General features: G+C 45.1%; 1 protein-coding gene across 4 annotated transcripts in view; it reads right to left on the bottom strand.

The window, feature by feature from the left end:
- ACVRL1 (activin A receptor like type 1) overlaps positions 1-17,005 on the bottom strand; it is a 182,821-nt gene that overhangs the window by 28,190 nt on the left and 137,626 nt on the right. For all 4 annotated transcript variants that reach the window (XM_088445812.1, XM_088445745.1, XM_088445959.1 and 1 more), the window contains one exon: positions 10,664-10,794. In XM_088445812.1, coding sequence (XP_088301938.1) covers positions 10,664-10,794 — 131 coding nt within the window. The remainder of the gene's footprint in view (positions 1-10,663; positions 10,795-17,005) is intronic.

Raw genomic sequence — 17,005 nt, 5'->3', positions numbered from 1 at the left:
ACTGCATCATGTGAGGATCCATCACATTACCAGCTACAGACAACACTGCACTGACAACAGCATCATGTGAGGATCCATCGCATTACCAGATACAGACAACACTGCACTGACAACAGCATCATGTGAGGATCCATCGCATTACCAGATACAGACAACACTGCACTGACAACAGCATCATGTGAGGATCCATCGCATTACCAGATACAGACAACACTGCACTGACAACTGCATCATGTGAGGATCCGCCACATTACCAGCTACAGACAACACTGCACTGACAACTGCATCATGTGAGGATCCACCGCGTTACCAGCTACAGACAACACTGCACTGACAACTGCATCATGTGAGGATCCATCGCATTACCAGCTACAGACAACACTGCACTGACAACTGCATCATGTGAGGATCCATCACATTACCAGCTACAGACAACACTGCACTGACAACTGCATCATGTGAGGATCCACCGCGTTACCAGCTACAGACAACACTGCACTGACAACTGCATCATGTGAGGATCCACCGCGTTACCAGCTACAGACAACACTGCACTGACAACTGCATCATGTGAGGATCCATCACGTTACCAGCTACAGACAACACTGCACTGACAACTGCATCATGTGAGGATCCACCGCGTTACCAGCTACAGACAACACTGCACTGACAACTGCATCATGTGAGGATCCACCGCGTTACCAGCTACAGACAACACTGCACTGACAACTGCATCATGTGAGGATCCATCACATTACCAGCTACAGACAACACTGCACTGACAACTGCATCATGTGAGGATCCACCGCATTACCAGCTACAGACAACACTGCACTGACAACTGCATCATGTGAGGATCCACCGCGTTACCAGCTACAGACAACACTGCACTGACAACTGCATCATGTGAGGATCCATCACATTACCAGCTACAGACAACACTGCACTGACAACTGCATCATGTGAGGATCCTCCGCGTTACCAGCTACAGACAACACTGCACTGACAACTGCATCATGTGAGGATGCATCGCATTACCAGCTACAGACAACACTGCACTGACAACTGCATCATGTGAGAATCCGCCACATTACCAGCTACAGACAACACTGCACTGACAACTGCATCATGTGAGGATCCATCACATTACCAGCTACAGACAACACTGCACTGACAACTGCATCATGTGAGGATCCATCACATTACCAGCTACAGACAACACTGCACTGACAACAGCATCATGTGAGGATCCATCGCATTACCAGATACAGACAACACTGCACTGACAACAGCATCATGTGAGGATCCATCGCATTACCAGATACAGACAACACTGCACTGACAACTGCATCATGTGAGGATCCGCCACATTACCTGCTACAGACAACACTGCACTGACAACTGCATCATGTGAGGATCCACCGCGTTACCAGCTACAGACAACACTGCACTGACAACTGCATCATGTGAGGATCCATCGCATTACCAGCTACAGACAACACTGCACTGACAACTGCATCATGTGAGGATCCATCACATTACCAGCTACAGACAACACTGCACTGACAACTGCATCATGTGAGGATCCACCGCGTTACCAGCTACAGACAACACTGCACTGACAACTGCATCATGTGAGGATCCACCGCGTTACCAGCTACAGACAACACTGCACTGACAACTGCATCATGTGAGGATCCATCACGTTACCAGCTACAGACAACACTGCACTGACAACTGCATCATGTGAGGATCCACCGCGTTACCAGCTACAGACAACACTGCACTGACAACTGCATCATGTGAGGATCCACCGCGTTACCAGCTACAGACAACACTGCACTGACAACTGCATCATGTGAGGATCCATCACATTACCAGCTACAGACAACACTGCACTGACAACTGCATCATGTGAGGATCCACCGCATTACCAGCTACAGACAACACTGCACTGACAACTGCATCATGTGAGGATCCACCGCGTTACCAGCTACAGACAACACTGCACTGACAACTGCATCATGTGAGGATCCATCACATTACCAGCTACAGACAACACTGCACTGACAACTGCATCATGTGAGGATCCTCCGCGTTACCAGCTACAGACAACACTGCACTGACAACTGCATCATGTGAGGATGCATCGCATTACCAGCTACAGACAACACTGCACTGACAACTGCATCATGTGAGAATCCGCCACATTACCAGCTACAGACAACACTGCACTGACAACTGCATCATGTGAGGATCCATCACATTACCAGCTACAGACAACACTGCACTGACAACTGCATCATGTGAGGATCCATCACATTACCAGCTACAGACAACACTGCACTGACAACAGCATCATGTGAGGATCCATCGCATTACCAGATACAGACAACACTGCACTGACAACAGCATCATGTGAGGATCCATCGCATTACCAGATACAGACAACACTGCACTGACAACTGCATCATGTGAGGATCCGCCACATTACCAGCTACAGAGCATACTTGCCTACATTCCCGGAATGGCCAGGAGGCTCCTGAATCTCATGTGGTGCTTCCGGACACCCGGAAGAGTATTCAAATCTCCTGGTCCGAAGCTGCTGCAATCCGCGTCCAGCCAGCGCCACCCACTTCCTGAGTGAAGTGGGTGGTCCAGGTGACCGATGACGTGATCCGCAGTAAATTTCTTCTATTTACCTATCATAAAAAATACACGGATCACACCATGGGCCAAATGTAATAGGGTGAGAGTTTAGAAAATGTCAGAATTTAGCAGTAAACTGTCACATTGGTCAAGTTTTATCTTTGAAATGGGAAAACATCTGGATGAGAGTTTCAATCGTGAGAGTTTAAAAGCATGCGAGTTTCCATGTTCTTGGACTCTATTACATTGGCTGTGTTTAAAAAGTGTGAGATATTACTGGTAAACGCTCACATTTTCTAAGCTCTCACCCTATTACATTTGGCCCTATATGTTAAATGGCCTTTATTGGGCGGTAATTAGGATGCGATTGCGGGATGGGTCATTGATGTGTGGGCCGACTTAAGTGCTCATTCGCAGAGTGCGAATGGAGATGGTACGTCTGTTTCTGATGGATCCTTAGCACCCAGCATCAGGCTGGTGTATGACCTGGTACTAATGATGATGGCTGCTGATGTAAGAAAAGTGGGCGGGACTGGCTTCCACATAATATTTTTCGAATACTCACATTACCATAAGGTAGTAAATAGGCAGCCGTAGCTATACGCAAATGCGGCCAACTCAGAATCAGCACCTTTATATTTATATACTAGTATTTTTATGCTGTAAACCCAAACACCCACTCCCCTTACCCATCCCTATCACAGAAAAGGAAAAAACCACTAGAAGTGAGTAAGAAACAAAAACAATGCAAAACACAAAGAAACATCATCAGCTGGGTCACGATTAAAAATATTTCTGCTGCCTCTATCACTGAGTCAGTGCTGCACTTCTGCTTCTCTAGTGAACTACGGGGCATTCACTCATGCCCCTGCTCTGATAGGAGGAGACCGACGTGCTGCAGTGTACCATGGAACTTGCCTGTGAGTGTGACTGTATAAACAGGAGCATACAGCTGCACCCAGCTGTTCTCAGAGGCGACCACGGTTCGGAGGTACTGTAGAGCAAGGACGAGCAGGCCAGCCCGCAGGCCGTATTTGCTCACCCCTATTCTAGAGAGGCACCACTCTCCACAGCAATTGTTTATTCATAGTAGTTCCTCCAGTTCACATTATGCTAGATTGTAGTGTTCCCTATAAGCATTATCCCACATTGTAGTGCCCCCCAGTTCACATGATACCAAACTTCCCGATTTACTGGCTGACCGGTTGGCTCAGCAGGGTTAAAGGGGGGGGGGAGTGTTGCGGCAAAGTTGGCGGGCTGGTGGGTGGGATGAAGCAATAACGTGACCCCATCCCCCAATACAGAATGCCGTGATTACCAGCATTGGGAAGCATGGAGCAGGGCGTCAATGACACGATTCACTGTGAATCACATCATCGGCAGCTCAGAATGCCCATTTCACTCAATAAGTGGGCAGCTGTGTGCGGGTGGTGGCCAGCTTGGGAGACTTGCCCACTCGTATAGTGTTTTCGGGAGCCTCCTGGCCGTTCCGTGAGGGTAGGCAAGTATGCATGATGCCATATTGTATTGCTTCTAGTCATACATGCCTACCCTCCCGGTTTTCGCGGGAGGCTCCCGATTTTTCGGGTAACCCCCCGCACCCCTGGAAGGGTAGGCATTTCTCCCGCATTCTGCCCACTTCCTAGTGAAGTGGGCAGAATTAGGAGAATACCCGCGACAATCGTGGGTCTCCGTGAAGGGGGCGGGGCTTAAGCTGTGATTCTGCATGAATCACAGCATTTGTCCCCGCCCCCTATGTAAATTGTGCCCAATCGCGGCAATTTTACCGCGAGGGGCGGGGCTTAATGACGCAAATCATCAAGCCCCGCCCCCGTCGGCCCCCTGCTGCTTCTCTTACCCGGGCTTCTCCCGGGAAGAGAATATTAAAGGTAGGCAACCCTGCTTCTAGTTCATATTATAGAGGAACTGTACTAAGCCTTGCAGTGTGATAAAGTGGAGAGAGATAAAGTACCAACCAACAATCTTCTAACTGTCACGTTACAGGCTGTGTTTGTAAAGTGACAGTTAGGAGTTCATTGGTTAATACTTTATCTATCTCCACTTTACCACTCTCCAAGGCTTAGGACATCTGCCCCTAGGCCACGTACACTTTAGATAACTAAATAAATGCATAAATCAAATGATCAGTTCACAAAAGATGCTGTAATTTGTTCATGTATTTTCGGATATGAATTAACTTTAATATTATTTGAATTCACAAATAAATATAATGTATATTAAACTTATTATACTATATCAAAAGAAGTTAAGTATCCCACTTACATTCAAAGATGTAATATTTTGTCTTCCTTTAGAATGAGATTTTTGTTGGATGACAATTCTGGCCTTTTGCTTTTTCCAAGATACTGTAGCTTCAAAGTTTTCTCATCATAGCATACAAAAGAGACATATATAGTATAGTACCTTTTGTGCTGTATAATTCACAATAATAGGCATCCCATTCACATTTGTTAGAATGGTCATTTGCCTTTAAATTATGAGAATGGCAGACGCAACAACCAGATTTTCAAAGGATTGTGTTCCAAATCCACATTCAGTTTTCTCCTGGAGGGACAGGTTGCTGCTCCTGGCCGCTCCCTATCTTTTTCTGACAATGGATAAGCAACATGAACTGCTCCATAGACTTCAACCCTGGAGTGCTGGGCCAGCTAAGAAACACACCACTTTGAGAGACAATTTACTGAGTCTGAGATATCCTGGTCATCGACTGAGGCACCGCTTCCTCTATACCTGGAGCTGGGTTCTACACTTTGTTTCTCACTACACCATCTTTAAACTGAGAAAATAGAATTTCTGCATCAATGGTGCACTGCACTTAAATTCTGCCAGCTGTCCTGTGTATATCAGATCAGAGTTGGCCCCGTAGTGCTGCATACGGTGTGGACTATGGAGGCATCTCTTTTTCTCTGTTCCTGGCTGGCTGTGTTGTGACTGGCAGCAGCGTGGTGGCTCCAGTGCTGGACATGCCCTGGTATTGGGGATCTCACTTCATGGATTGCTGGGAGGAGTGTCACAGTCTCTCTCCCAGCAGCTTTTGGCTTCATGAGCTGGGTGCAGGGGATTGGGCACCATAGTCATCCAGGCCTAATAGCAATGGCACTCCTTGCACCTAAGTAGTTATGTTCCTGGCCCCTTAGAATGAAGGGTTGGAGATTATAGCTAGGGAATGTGGCCCTGAGGCTCCCACCTCCCCGAAATATCCTGAACAGGAGGGGTCACAACTAAACGGTGGGGCACTACGTACTGGCTATCACTCTGTCGGCCCTTTGGCTAGAGCAGTGTTTCCCAAACTCATTGCTCGGGGAGCACTAACAGTGCATGATTTCCATTCTTCCTAGTTGGTGCACAGGTGTAATCATTACTCGCTGACACATTTTAAAAGATCCACAGGTGGAGCTAATTATTTTACTTGTGATTCTGTGAGTAGACCTGGAAAACATGCACTGTTAGTGCTCCCTGAGGAATGATTTTGGGAAACACTGGGCTAGAGGATCAAGGTAGATCTGCTTATCATGAGGGGCTACATAGCACCACATAAGAAGAGATACTACATTTGGACTGAGAAGCGACTGAGAAGCGAGTGACAGCTGCAAAATTTGAGCATTATGCCATTAATACTGACAACTGCACATTATTTTTAACTTACTACAATGATCACTTGCCAAAGGTCAAATCAATTAGGACTAAGAGAACTCACCTTTATGCAGCCTTTATAAGATCATAACTAACCAATCTTTGTACAAGCAAGGAGCAAATTGGAATTTACTTTCACTGCAGGTGCTTCAAAGTCTTGTTTTGTTTAACGACTTCAGCTTTGTCCATCTCGATTCTACCATCTCCAACCTATGAACTTCAACTTTGCCTGGTCATACTGTGTCTCTGACAGCTACAGCAGCCAATTGTTTCTCTCCTGGGAGCTGCCAGCATGTTCACATTGCATTGCTTTGTTCACGTTGCCTCTACAAGAGGCATGCATTGAAGTAGTACTTTTATATGTCTCCATTCCCTCAGCTCCAGCTGCCTACAGTATGTGGTAGATAATACTATAAGATGATTAGTGATAATACAGCTAAATATTTGCCAATATGCCATCTTCACTGGACTGTCCAGGAGGCTCAGAGATTTCTTGGGAATTCTCTTGGACTCCCAAGAAAGCTTAATACTTTCATGGGCAAGAGTGTGCTTGTATAAAAGTATGCCTCCTTTTTATGAGGTCTCATTCAGTAACTTGCTGACTGATTAGCAATACTATGTGTTTGCCATCAACAGGAATGTGGCCTAGCATAGAACACAGGAGCAATGGATGCTGAATTTTTGGTAAATAGAGTTTAGTCAATATGAAAATATTATGGCCTAACTGGATTCATTTCCAAACCTATTGGTGTTCTAATGTATCTAGCGTTCCCGCTAGGCTGTTTCAGCAGGGCGCCGCACCGTATTGCTGAAGGGCAGAAAGCACCCTGCCCTCCAGCGCGGTGCCCTGCTGAAACAGCCTGCGGGTTCTGTCCTCCACCTGCGGGCCGCAGTGTCCCGCATGTGGGGAAAATAGCAGAGCGGTGGTCACCGCCTGTGAATGGATGCTGGACGCATGTGCCCGGCATCCTTTCACAGTGACCGTGGCGTTTGGGGACTGTCCAGCATGTCCATAAGTGCACCCCCCCAAGAGTGACGAAAAGGGACGCATCCTAAAGACACGCCCCCTTTTCAGTGACCACGCCCCTTTTTAGGGAAGTGCCCTAACTCTAGGTCCGGTGCCCTGCCTGCCGCCGGACCTAGAGTGAACACTAGTATCTATTCTATATAGTCTGATTATCATATGGCAATGCTACTTAACATGTGTAGTCACACCTTGTAATTAGTTCACATTTATTTGTTCTACTTTAAAATAACATGTTAATAGAAATAGAATAAAAAAAATTTATAGTTTTGGAGCATATTTACAGAACACATTTTAAAATAAATGTTAGTAGTGTGGTATACTTTGCAGACAGAACATCTAGATATGCTAATAAGGCACTGACCATCAGGGGCAGTTTAGGATCTAAAAAGTGGCCCTGGAAAAAATTTGAGCAGTGGCCTTACATACTGTAATGGTGCATACACACGGTCAGATTTTTCTTCAGATCTGAACGATAACGATTTTAAAAATCGTTCAATCGTTCATATCTGAAGGAAAATCTGACATATCTGACATGTTTGTCAGATGAACGATGTGCTTTCCCGCTTGTCAGATAACGATATCTGACATGTGATGTGTTTGCAGTCAGATTTGGACGATTCCATTCAATTTAATGCAGTCAAAAATCGTTCGTAGTTCAAATCATTCAAATCGTTGGTCATATTATTCATCAAATCATTCAGATCGCTCAGATCATTCAAATCGTTCATCTGACAAATCTGACTGTGTGTATGCCCCTTAAGTAGTTAAGCAAATCAACTATAGGTGTGACCAACAAAAAAGTACACTGGTTAGCACATCATTATGTCTAACCATATTGGAGGCAGACAAAGCAAACAAACACTCAATGGTAGATAGAGTCACGAGAATGGCAGGCATTCCTGGGAGCATCTCAAAGAGCATTCAAGAGACCAATATACAATACAACTAGTATTTCAGAGACTACATTAAAACACAGAGGGCATCCTAATTTCTGGCATACAATAGAAAGAGCGTTCCAGACATCAATATACAATACAGAAAGCATTCTTGAGACCACAATACAATACAGATAGCATTCTTATAATACAGAGAGTATTCTAGTGACTACCATAAAATGCAGAGTGTATTCTTAGGACCACCATAAAAACAGAAATCTCATGACCATCATATAGTACACAGAACATCTTTGGGTTTGCCATGCAATTCATTAAGCATTCTTGGTCCTGCATACAAAAATAGAGCAATCTTGTGATCAGAAGAGAGTATTCTTGTGACAGCTATACAATACAAACAGCATCCAAGTGTCTGCCACACAATAGAGGGAGCATTCTAGTTACTGGTATACAGACAGCAATATTTTAACCCATCGTACAATGCGCTGAACATCTCAGTAACTGCTATACAATACAAAGAACATCATAGTAACTTTTATATACAATACAGAGACCATTTTTGTGACTTTAATACTATACAGAGAAACCTTCTGACTGCCATACAATAAACAGAGCATCTTAGTGACTGTTATACAATACAGAGAACATCATAATGATCTACATATACAATACAGAGGCATATCTTGTGAACATTTTAGTTATCACAGTACAATACAGATAGCATTATTGTGACTCCCATACAATATAGACCAACCAAGTTATCTCTGTACATTGCAGAAAGTATCCTAATTACCGTCATAAAATACAGAGAACATCTCAATGACTAATATACAATACAGAGAGCATTGTTATGACCACCACACAATGCAGTGAGCATTCTTTTGATTGCATTACAATACAGTGTGCATCTTAGTGATCGTTATACAATACAGAGAACAGCCTAGTGATCATCATACAATAAGGAGGACATCCTAGTAACATATAATAAAAAACTTCACTCTACAAGGCCCCAATCACCCATCTCCTTCCTTCTCCAGCCTCAATTTCACATACTTCACCCTTTTTACTCTGCCAATGTCTGCTGCATATTCAGTTTCCCATTGCTGCCTTCAAGATTTGTTCTGTGCTACTCTGAACCACGCTGAATCCGAACTGCACTCATCCTCCCAGGCAAACTCACCTCTTTATTCAAGCATTCCACCATAACTGTGCAGCCTCTGCAGTCCCAAACTCTCCTCCCCTCTCCTCCCCATTTTTTATGTGCTCGTATCTCCTCTAAAATGTAAACTCTAGTGACCAGACTACTCTCCATTTGGTTCTCTACATAATGATGTAATCTGTGGATTATAATTGTGTAATAATGTATACACATAAATTTGTCCTCAACTGTCTTATTAGGCCACATCTGTATTTGTGCAACTTGTTATCATGCTCTCATCATTAATTAATCCCTACTCAAAAATCATTCCGCCTCACCGTAACAACCCAATTCCTTAAGTGGAGATGTGACTGAGGGGCCTATTCATCAACACTAAAATAAAGTTTTTAAGGACATTTTCCTTAAATACCGTTATTTTAGTATTCATGAAGTATTTTAACACAGGAGATATCACGGATATCTCCTGGTTGAGTCCCCCTGTGTTAATTTCCACACTCCCCATACATTAGTATGGGAATATGGAAATTATGGTATTCATCAAATTCAAAAAATTATGTATTTTCAGAATTTGATGGCGTTACTATCAGCCACTGTGAGGTGGCGAATAGCAGGTGATTCTTACCTGCGTCCAGCTGGTGAGGTCCCCCGGCGTCTTCCTCCGGAGCCCTGGTCCGTCCTCTGGCTCAGTGGCTGCTCGGACACTGTGTTCTCCCAGCAGAACACAATAAAGTTTAGAAGAAAAAAAAAAAATTATTTTCTTCCTAAACTGTACTGTGGTCTGCTGGGAGAACACATGTCTGAACAGCCACCAGAGCCGGAGGCGCTGCAGCGGGCAGGTAAGTGCGGGGATGGGGGGGGAGGTGAGCGGGCGGGAGGAAGGGATGGGGGCACAAAATCAACGCAGCTATAGGTAGTGCTGCGCATGCGCTGGTTTTACGAATGTAACAGCGCATGTGCAGCACTGATTACAGCTGCAGTAAGTTAGTGTAGACAGGGAAAACTATCTATTTCCTGAAAAGCTGTCATCACAAAAAATGACAGCTTTTCGGGATAGATACTTATGGAGAAGAGGAATGATGAATTCCTCCTGTTATTAGGTAGAACTTTAAGTTACGATGAATAGGCTCCTGAGTTACATACGACTTTGTTGCATATTCTTGGCTACAGAGAAGGCGCAGTGCTAAATTTGCAGGAATCGTCCGTAAACCGGATTTGCGTGCAACTCTGCACCAGCCCCATAGTGCCAATATTTATGGACCAGCTAATTAATGTTTCACTTACTTTGTGTAAATGCCAAGTGTTAGGAATATGTGGTCTCTGTTGGTCAATGCAAACAACCTTCTTCATGTCCTCAAAACTTGGGTCATGTGGAACCATATCAAAGAATGGAGGCTTGTAATCTTCTACCATACCTAAAGCAGCCATGAAACAGGACAGAGAGTGAGAAACATAGTAACATGTCTTAGCAATATTATCCAGACATTGCTCAATTTCAATTACAAATATAATACTTTTTTTAAAATATGAAGAATTATTGTTGCAATTTATTAAAGTGTCCTGGAACTTTCAATAACTTAATAAGTAGTAGTAGTAAAGTGCAACAGAATATGCTGGCACTATACAAGCAGGGCCATAGGGAGGGTGGTGCGACCGCTCCTGCCACACAAGGCGGCACCGTTGCAGCCCCCCAGCCCTTGCATCTGGCCAGCAAGGTGCCGCAGCCTGTATTGGTGTTGCAGTGTCAGCCAAAGCGTGCTTATGACGACATGCACTCACAGGACTGGGGCGACCGCACACATGGCATTCTGAAGCAGGGCCATCTCTTCCATTGGGCTTGTTGGGCAGTTGCCCAAGGTTCCGAAGTTTATAGGGGCCCGCCAATCCGTCCCCCTGCAGCCGCGGCCAGTTGGTAAATTTGTGATATTTTTATAAGCAAGCTGCCGGTGCACTGTATTCTGATCTAGCCTCCCCCACCCCATCCCCCCCGGTGACGAGTACTCACCTCAGTCCCAGTTTCACTTCATTCACCGGCTTCAGACCAGTCAGACAGAGTCTCTCTGCATGTGTGGGAGGTCTGATGGGCATGCAGGAGGGTTTAATTTTATTGACCATTTACATTTTTTTCCCGTGAATGGGTGGGTAGGGGCCCCAGTGCATTGCTTTGCCCAGGGCCCACACTGCTGTTAAGACAACCCTGTTCTGAAGCCCAGTTATGTGGCTGTATATAAGTAACTGTTGTTATTATTATTATTATTATTATTATTATTAATAATAATAATAATAATAGTAAGTACTGCTCTAGTCCCATGATTACCTAAACCTGTATAATATATGCAGCCATGCATATACATGCTTATGACCTTACAGGTTCTGACCCAAGATTCAGGCATTTAGGTACATCTGAGGGTTATGAATACAATTTCTATATTACTCCATTTTGCTTACTGGCTTTCTTGCTGTTGCCATTAATATTCTAGCAGCTTTTCATACTTTCACATAAACCAGAAAGGAGATAGCTATATCATTCACAAGGGTAACATTTTTATACGTTTGATTGAATCATAATATGAAATCTGATTTATGGAACACAGGTTTCAAAATACAGTATGGTGAACGTTCTCTTAAGATTAATATAATATTGCACAGTGTCATTGTAATGAATATCAGGATCCATTTATAAAAAAAAAAGTTCCAAGCTAAGGGCCTGATTCTGAGCTACATGTAGGTCTGAATGTGGCCGCAATCGGAATGTGGATGGATTGCATACAGAATGCTAATATACGTACACTCTAATGTGTACGCATAACACTGCCCCACTGTTATTGTACGTAATCAGGACCTATATGTATAAGATGCTAATCATATCCCATTACCAAACCCCCTAATGTTATAGACACTCCACTAACTGTTTGTATGGAGATAGCGAGCCTGATTCAGATTTGGGAATAGAGATAAAGATAAGTTAAGATAAAACCTGGACAAACCATGTTGCAATACAAGGGGTGCAAATACGTATATTATTTTTGCATGTAAGGTAAATACTGGTTGCTGTTGCATGTAACCCACAAATGCTGGACAGCTTTATTTTTACACTGCAATTTAGATCTGAGTTTGGACAATCTCCCAAATCTATATCTCTCTGCACATCTGCCTCACCTGCACTGCGACATGGTCTTACCAAGTTGCACAGTAGTCACTTCATCTTTCTTAATCTATTCCCAAATCTGAATCAGGCCCAGAGAACAGAAATCTTTGGGAAAAGGAATACTTCCAGTTCCAAATGTATTAGTGCTTTGGAACATTAAAGGACGAAGAATGTACAAGTGGTTAAAATAGGCTGTGTAATTATTTCTGTGCAAGAGTCTCATTAATGAACAACTTCATTCCAAACTACAAAATTAGTATTGGGTGGAGCACAATGTGATCAAATAAAAATACTTACCTGGAATGATGCATATCTGCCAGTTCCCTAGGAGCCTGACTACAATTTCTATTTTATTGTATGTTATTGCACTGCTCCAAACTAGGGGTGTGCACCGGCCACTTTTCGTGTTTTGTGTTTTGGTTTTGGATCTGGATCTTTCTTCGTGTTTTGGATCTGGATTGGTTTTGCCAAAACCACCCTTCTGTGTTTTGGGTTCTGGGTTTTGTGTTTTGGATCTGTATTTTTTTGAAAAAAAGCATAAAAACAGCTAAAATCACAGAATTTGTAGGTTTTTCTGCTCCTATGCTATTATTAACCTCAATAACCTTAATTTCCACTCATTTCCAGTCTATTCTGAACACCTCACACCTCACAATAGTGTTTTTATGTCCAAAAGGTTGCACCGAGGTAGCTGGATGACTATGCTAAGCGACACGAGTGGGCGGCACAAACACGTGACCCATCTAGGAGTGACACTGCAGTGGCAGAGAGGATGGCAGTTAGAAAAACTAGGCCCCAAACTGTACATAATGCAAAGAAAAAAAGAGGTGCAAGATGGAATTGTCCTTGGGCCCTCCCACCCACCCTTATGTTGTATAAACAGGACATGCACACTTTAACAAATCAATCATTTCAGCGCCAGGGTCTGCCACACAACTGTGGCTGAAATGATTGGTTCGTTTGGGCCCCCACAAAACAAGCTGGCAATTAATGTGTCCCTGCACAAACTGGCTCTACGGAGGCAAGATGTCATCCTCATCCTCCTCATCCACCGATTCCTCACCCTCTTCAGTGTGTACATCCTCATCCTCACAAAGTATTAACTCGTCCCCACTTGAATCCACCACCACAGGTCCCTCTGTACCTTCTGGAGGCTGGTCTCCCTGGAAGAGCTGATAATTCATTTTGATGAACATCATCTTCTCCACATTCTGTGGAAGCAACCTCCTACGCCTTTCGCTGACAAGGTTCCCGGCTGCACTAAACACTCTTTCGGAGTACACACTGGAGGGGGGGCAACTCAGGTAAAATAGAGCCAGTTTGTACAGGGGCCTCCAAATTGCCTCTTTTTCCTGCCAGTACAGGTATGGACTGTCTGACATGCCTACTTGGATGCTGTCACCGATGTAATCCTCCACCATTCTGTCAATGGTGACAGTATCATATGCAGTGACAGTAGACATGTCAGAAATTGTTGCCAGGTCCTTCAGTCCGGACCAGATGTCCAAACTTGGTCCTGCCTGCCCTGCATCACCGCCAGCGGGTTGCTTAGGATACCTAAGTTTTTTCCTGGCAGCCCCAGTTGCGGGAGAAAATGAAGAAGGAGCCGTTGACGTGTCACGTTCCGCTTCAGCTGATAGTGTGTTCACCAGCAGGTCTTTGCACCTCTGCAGGCTTGTGTCGGCCGGAAAGAGAGACACCACATAGGCTTTAAACCTAGGATCGAGCACGGTGGCCAAAATGTAGTGGTCTGATTTCAACAGATTGACCACCCTGGAATCCTGGCAAAGCGAATGAAGGGCTTCATCCACAAGTCCCACATGCCGAGCGGAATCGCTCCATCTTAGCTCCTCCTTCACTTTCTCCAGCTGCTTCTGCAAAAGCCTGATGAGGGGAATGACCTGACTCAAGCTGGCAGTGTCTGAACTGACTTCACGTGTGGCAAGTTCGAAGGGCTGAAGAACCTTGCACAACACGGAAATCATTCTCCACTGCGCTTGAGTCAGGTGCATACCCCCTCCTTTGCCTATGTCATAGGTGGATGTATAGGCTTGTATGGCCTTTTGCTGCTCCTCCATCCTCTGAAGCATATAGAGGGTTGAGTTCCACCGTGTCACAACCTCTTGCTTCAGGTGATGGCGGGGCAGGTTCAAGAGTGTTTGCTGGCGCTCCAGTCTTCGGCACGCAGTCGCTGAATGGCGAAAGTGGCCAGAAATTTTTCGGGCCACCCAAAGCGTCTCCTGCACGCCCCTGTCGCTTTTCAGAAAATTCTGCACCACCAAGTTTATTGTGTGAGCAAAACATGGGACGTGCTGGAATTTGCCCAGATGTAATGCCCGCACAATATTGGTGGCGTTGTCAGATATCACAAATCCCCAGGAGAGTCTAAGTGGGGTAAGCCACTGGGCGATGATTTCCCTCAGTTTCTCTAAGAGGTTGTCGGCGGTGTGCCTCTTACTGAAACCGGTGATACACAGCGTAGCCTGCCTTGTAACGAGCTGGCGTTTCTGAGATGCTGCTACTGGTGACGCTGCTGCTGTTGCTGCGTAAGGTGATACATCTACCCAGTGGGCTGTCACAGTCATATAGTCCTTAGTCTGCCCTGTTCCACTTGTCCACATGTCCGTGGTTAAGTGGACATTGTGTACAACGGCATTTTTCAGGACACTGAGGACACTTTTTCTGACGTTTCTGTACAGTCTCGGTATCGCCTGCCTAGTGAAGTGGAATCTAGACGGGATTTGGAACCGGGGACACACTACCTCCATCAATTGTCTAAATCCCACTGCACTAATGGCGGATACCGGACGCACGTCTAACACCAACATAGCAGTCAAGGCCTCAGTTATACGTTTTGCTTCAGGATGACTGCTGTCGTACTTCATCCTCCTCGCTAAGGACTGTTGGAGGGTCAATTGTTTAGTAAAAGTAGTGGTGTTCCTACTTCCTCTCTGGGATGATGAACGACTCCCAGCAGCAGCAACAGCAGCAGCGGCAGCAGTAGGCGTAGCAATGCAGGATCCTCCGGAGGAATCCCGGATAGGAGAGTCAGTCATGCCAGTGATATGGCCTGCAGGACTACTTCCGATCCTGACTAAGGAGGAAATTGACGAGGAGGGAGTTGACGGTGTGGTTTGCAGGCGCTTGGATACAACAGGACAACGGGATTTAGGTGTCCCTGGACTGCTTACGGTCTGAGCCAAAGTTTCTGAACTTGACAGTAACTTTTTATGAACGCGCTGCAGGTGCCGTATAAGGGAGGATGTTCCTAGGTGGTTGACGTCCTACCCCTACTTATTTCACCTTTACATATGGTACATATGGCAAGACAGTTGTTGTCCGGATTTGGATAGAAATATTGCCAGACCAAAGAGGTGGAATGTTTGGTCTTCTGCCCAGGCATGACCGTGATGGGCTTTTTCATCCCACGGACAACAACTGTCTCCCCCGGAGCCTGATTTAAACAAACCACATCACCATCAGAATCCTCCTCGCCAACTTCCTCCTCAGCGCCAGCTACACCAGTATCCTCATCCTGTTGTACTTCAACAGTGACATCTTCAATTTGCATATCAGCAAGTGGACTGTGGGTGCTCCTTTCAGCACTTGCAGGGGGCGTGCAAATGGTGGAAAGAGCCACCTCTTCCCGTCCAGTGCTGGGAAGGTCAGGCATCGCAACCACCACCACACTTGGACTCTCCTTGGGGATTTGTGATATCTTCTTAGAAAGCACAGTTCTTCGCTGTGCTTTTGCCAGCTTAACTCTTTTGATTTTTTTAGTGGGAGGAGTGCTTCCATCGTCATGTGAAGCTGAACCACTAGTCATGAACATACTAGGGATCGACCTTAGCCGTTCCTTGCCACTCCGTGTCGTAAATGGCATATTGGCAAGTTTACGTTTCTCTTCAGCTGATTTAAATGTCTTTTTCAAGGTCATTTTCCTGAACTTTGCCATTTGGGATTGTATGTGCCCTCTACTATGACATTGGGCATCGGCCTTGGCAGACGACGTTGATGGCATGTTATCGTCTATGTCATGACTAGTGGCAGCAGCTTCAGCACTAGGAGGAAGTGGTTCTTGATCTTTCTCTATTTTATTTTTATCGGAGAAAGTTTGGTCCTCCATTTATGTTATATCGATTTGATATATACGTGCGGCTAAACACAGAAAATAATTTTTTTTTTGGTTTGGACTGGAGTGTACTTTCGGGGGTTACAGCACCCTTTAACGGTCAAGCCAGCCGGCCCTTTACTTATGACACAGGCGCACGCTTGGCACTACTTTGTTGATGCACGTGCGGCTACTGCGCACACAATTCACAAACACAGAAAATAATTTTTTTTTAGGTTTGGACTGGAGTGTACTTTCGGGGGTTACAGCACCCTTAACGGTCAAGCCAGCCGGCCCTTTACTTATGACACAGGCGCACGCTTGGCACTACTTTGTTGATGCACGTGCGGCTACTGCGCACACAATT

Source organism: Taudactylus pleione, unplaced genomic scaffold (genome assembly GCF_031769625.1).
Source record: "Taudactylus pleione unplaced genomic scaffold, aTauple2 ptg000005l, whole genome shotgun sequence".
Taxonomy (NCBI): Eukaryota; Metazoa; Chordata; class Amphibia; order Anura; family Myobatrachidae; genus Taudactylus; species Taudactylus pleione.
This window is presented reverse-complemented; position numbering and strand designations above follow the sequence as displayed.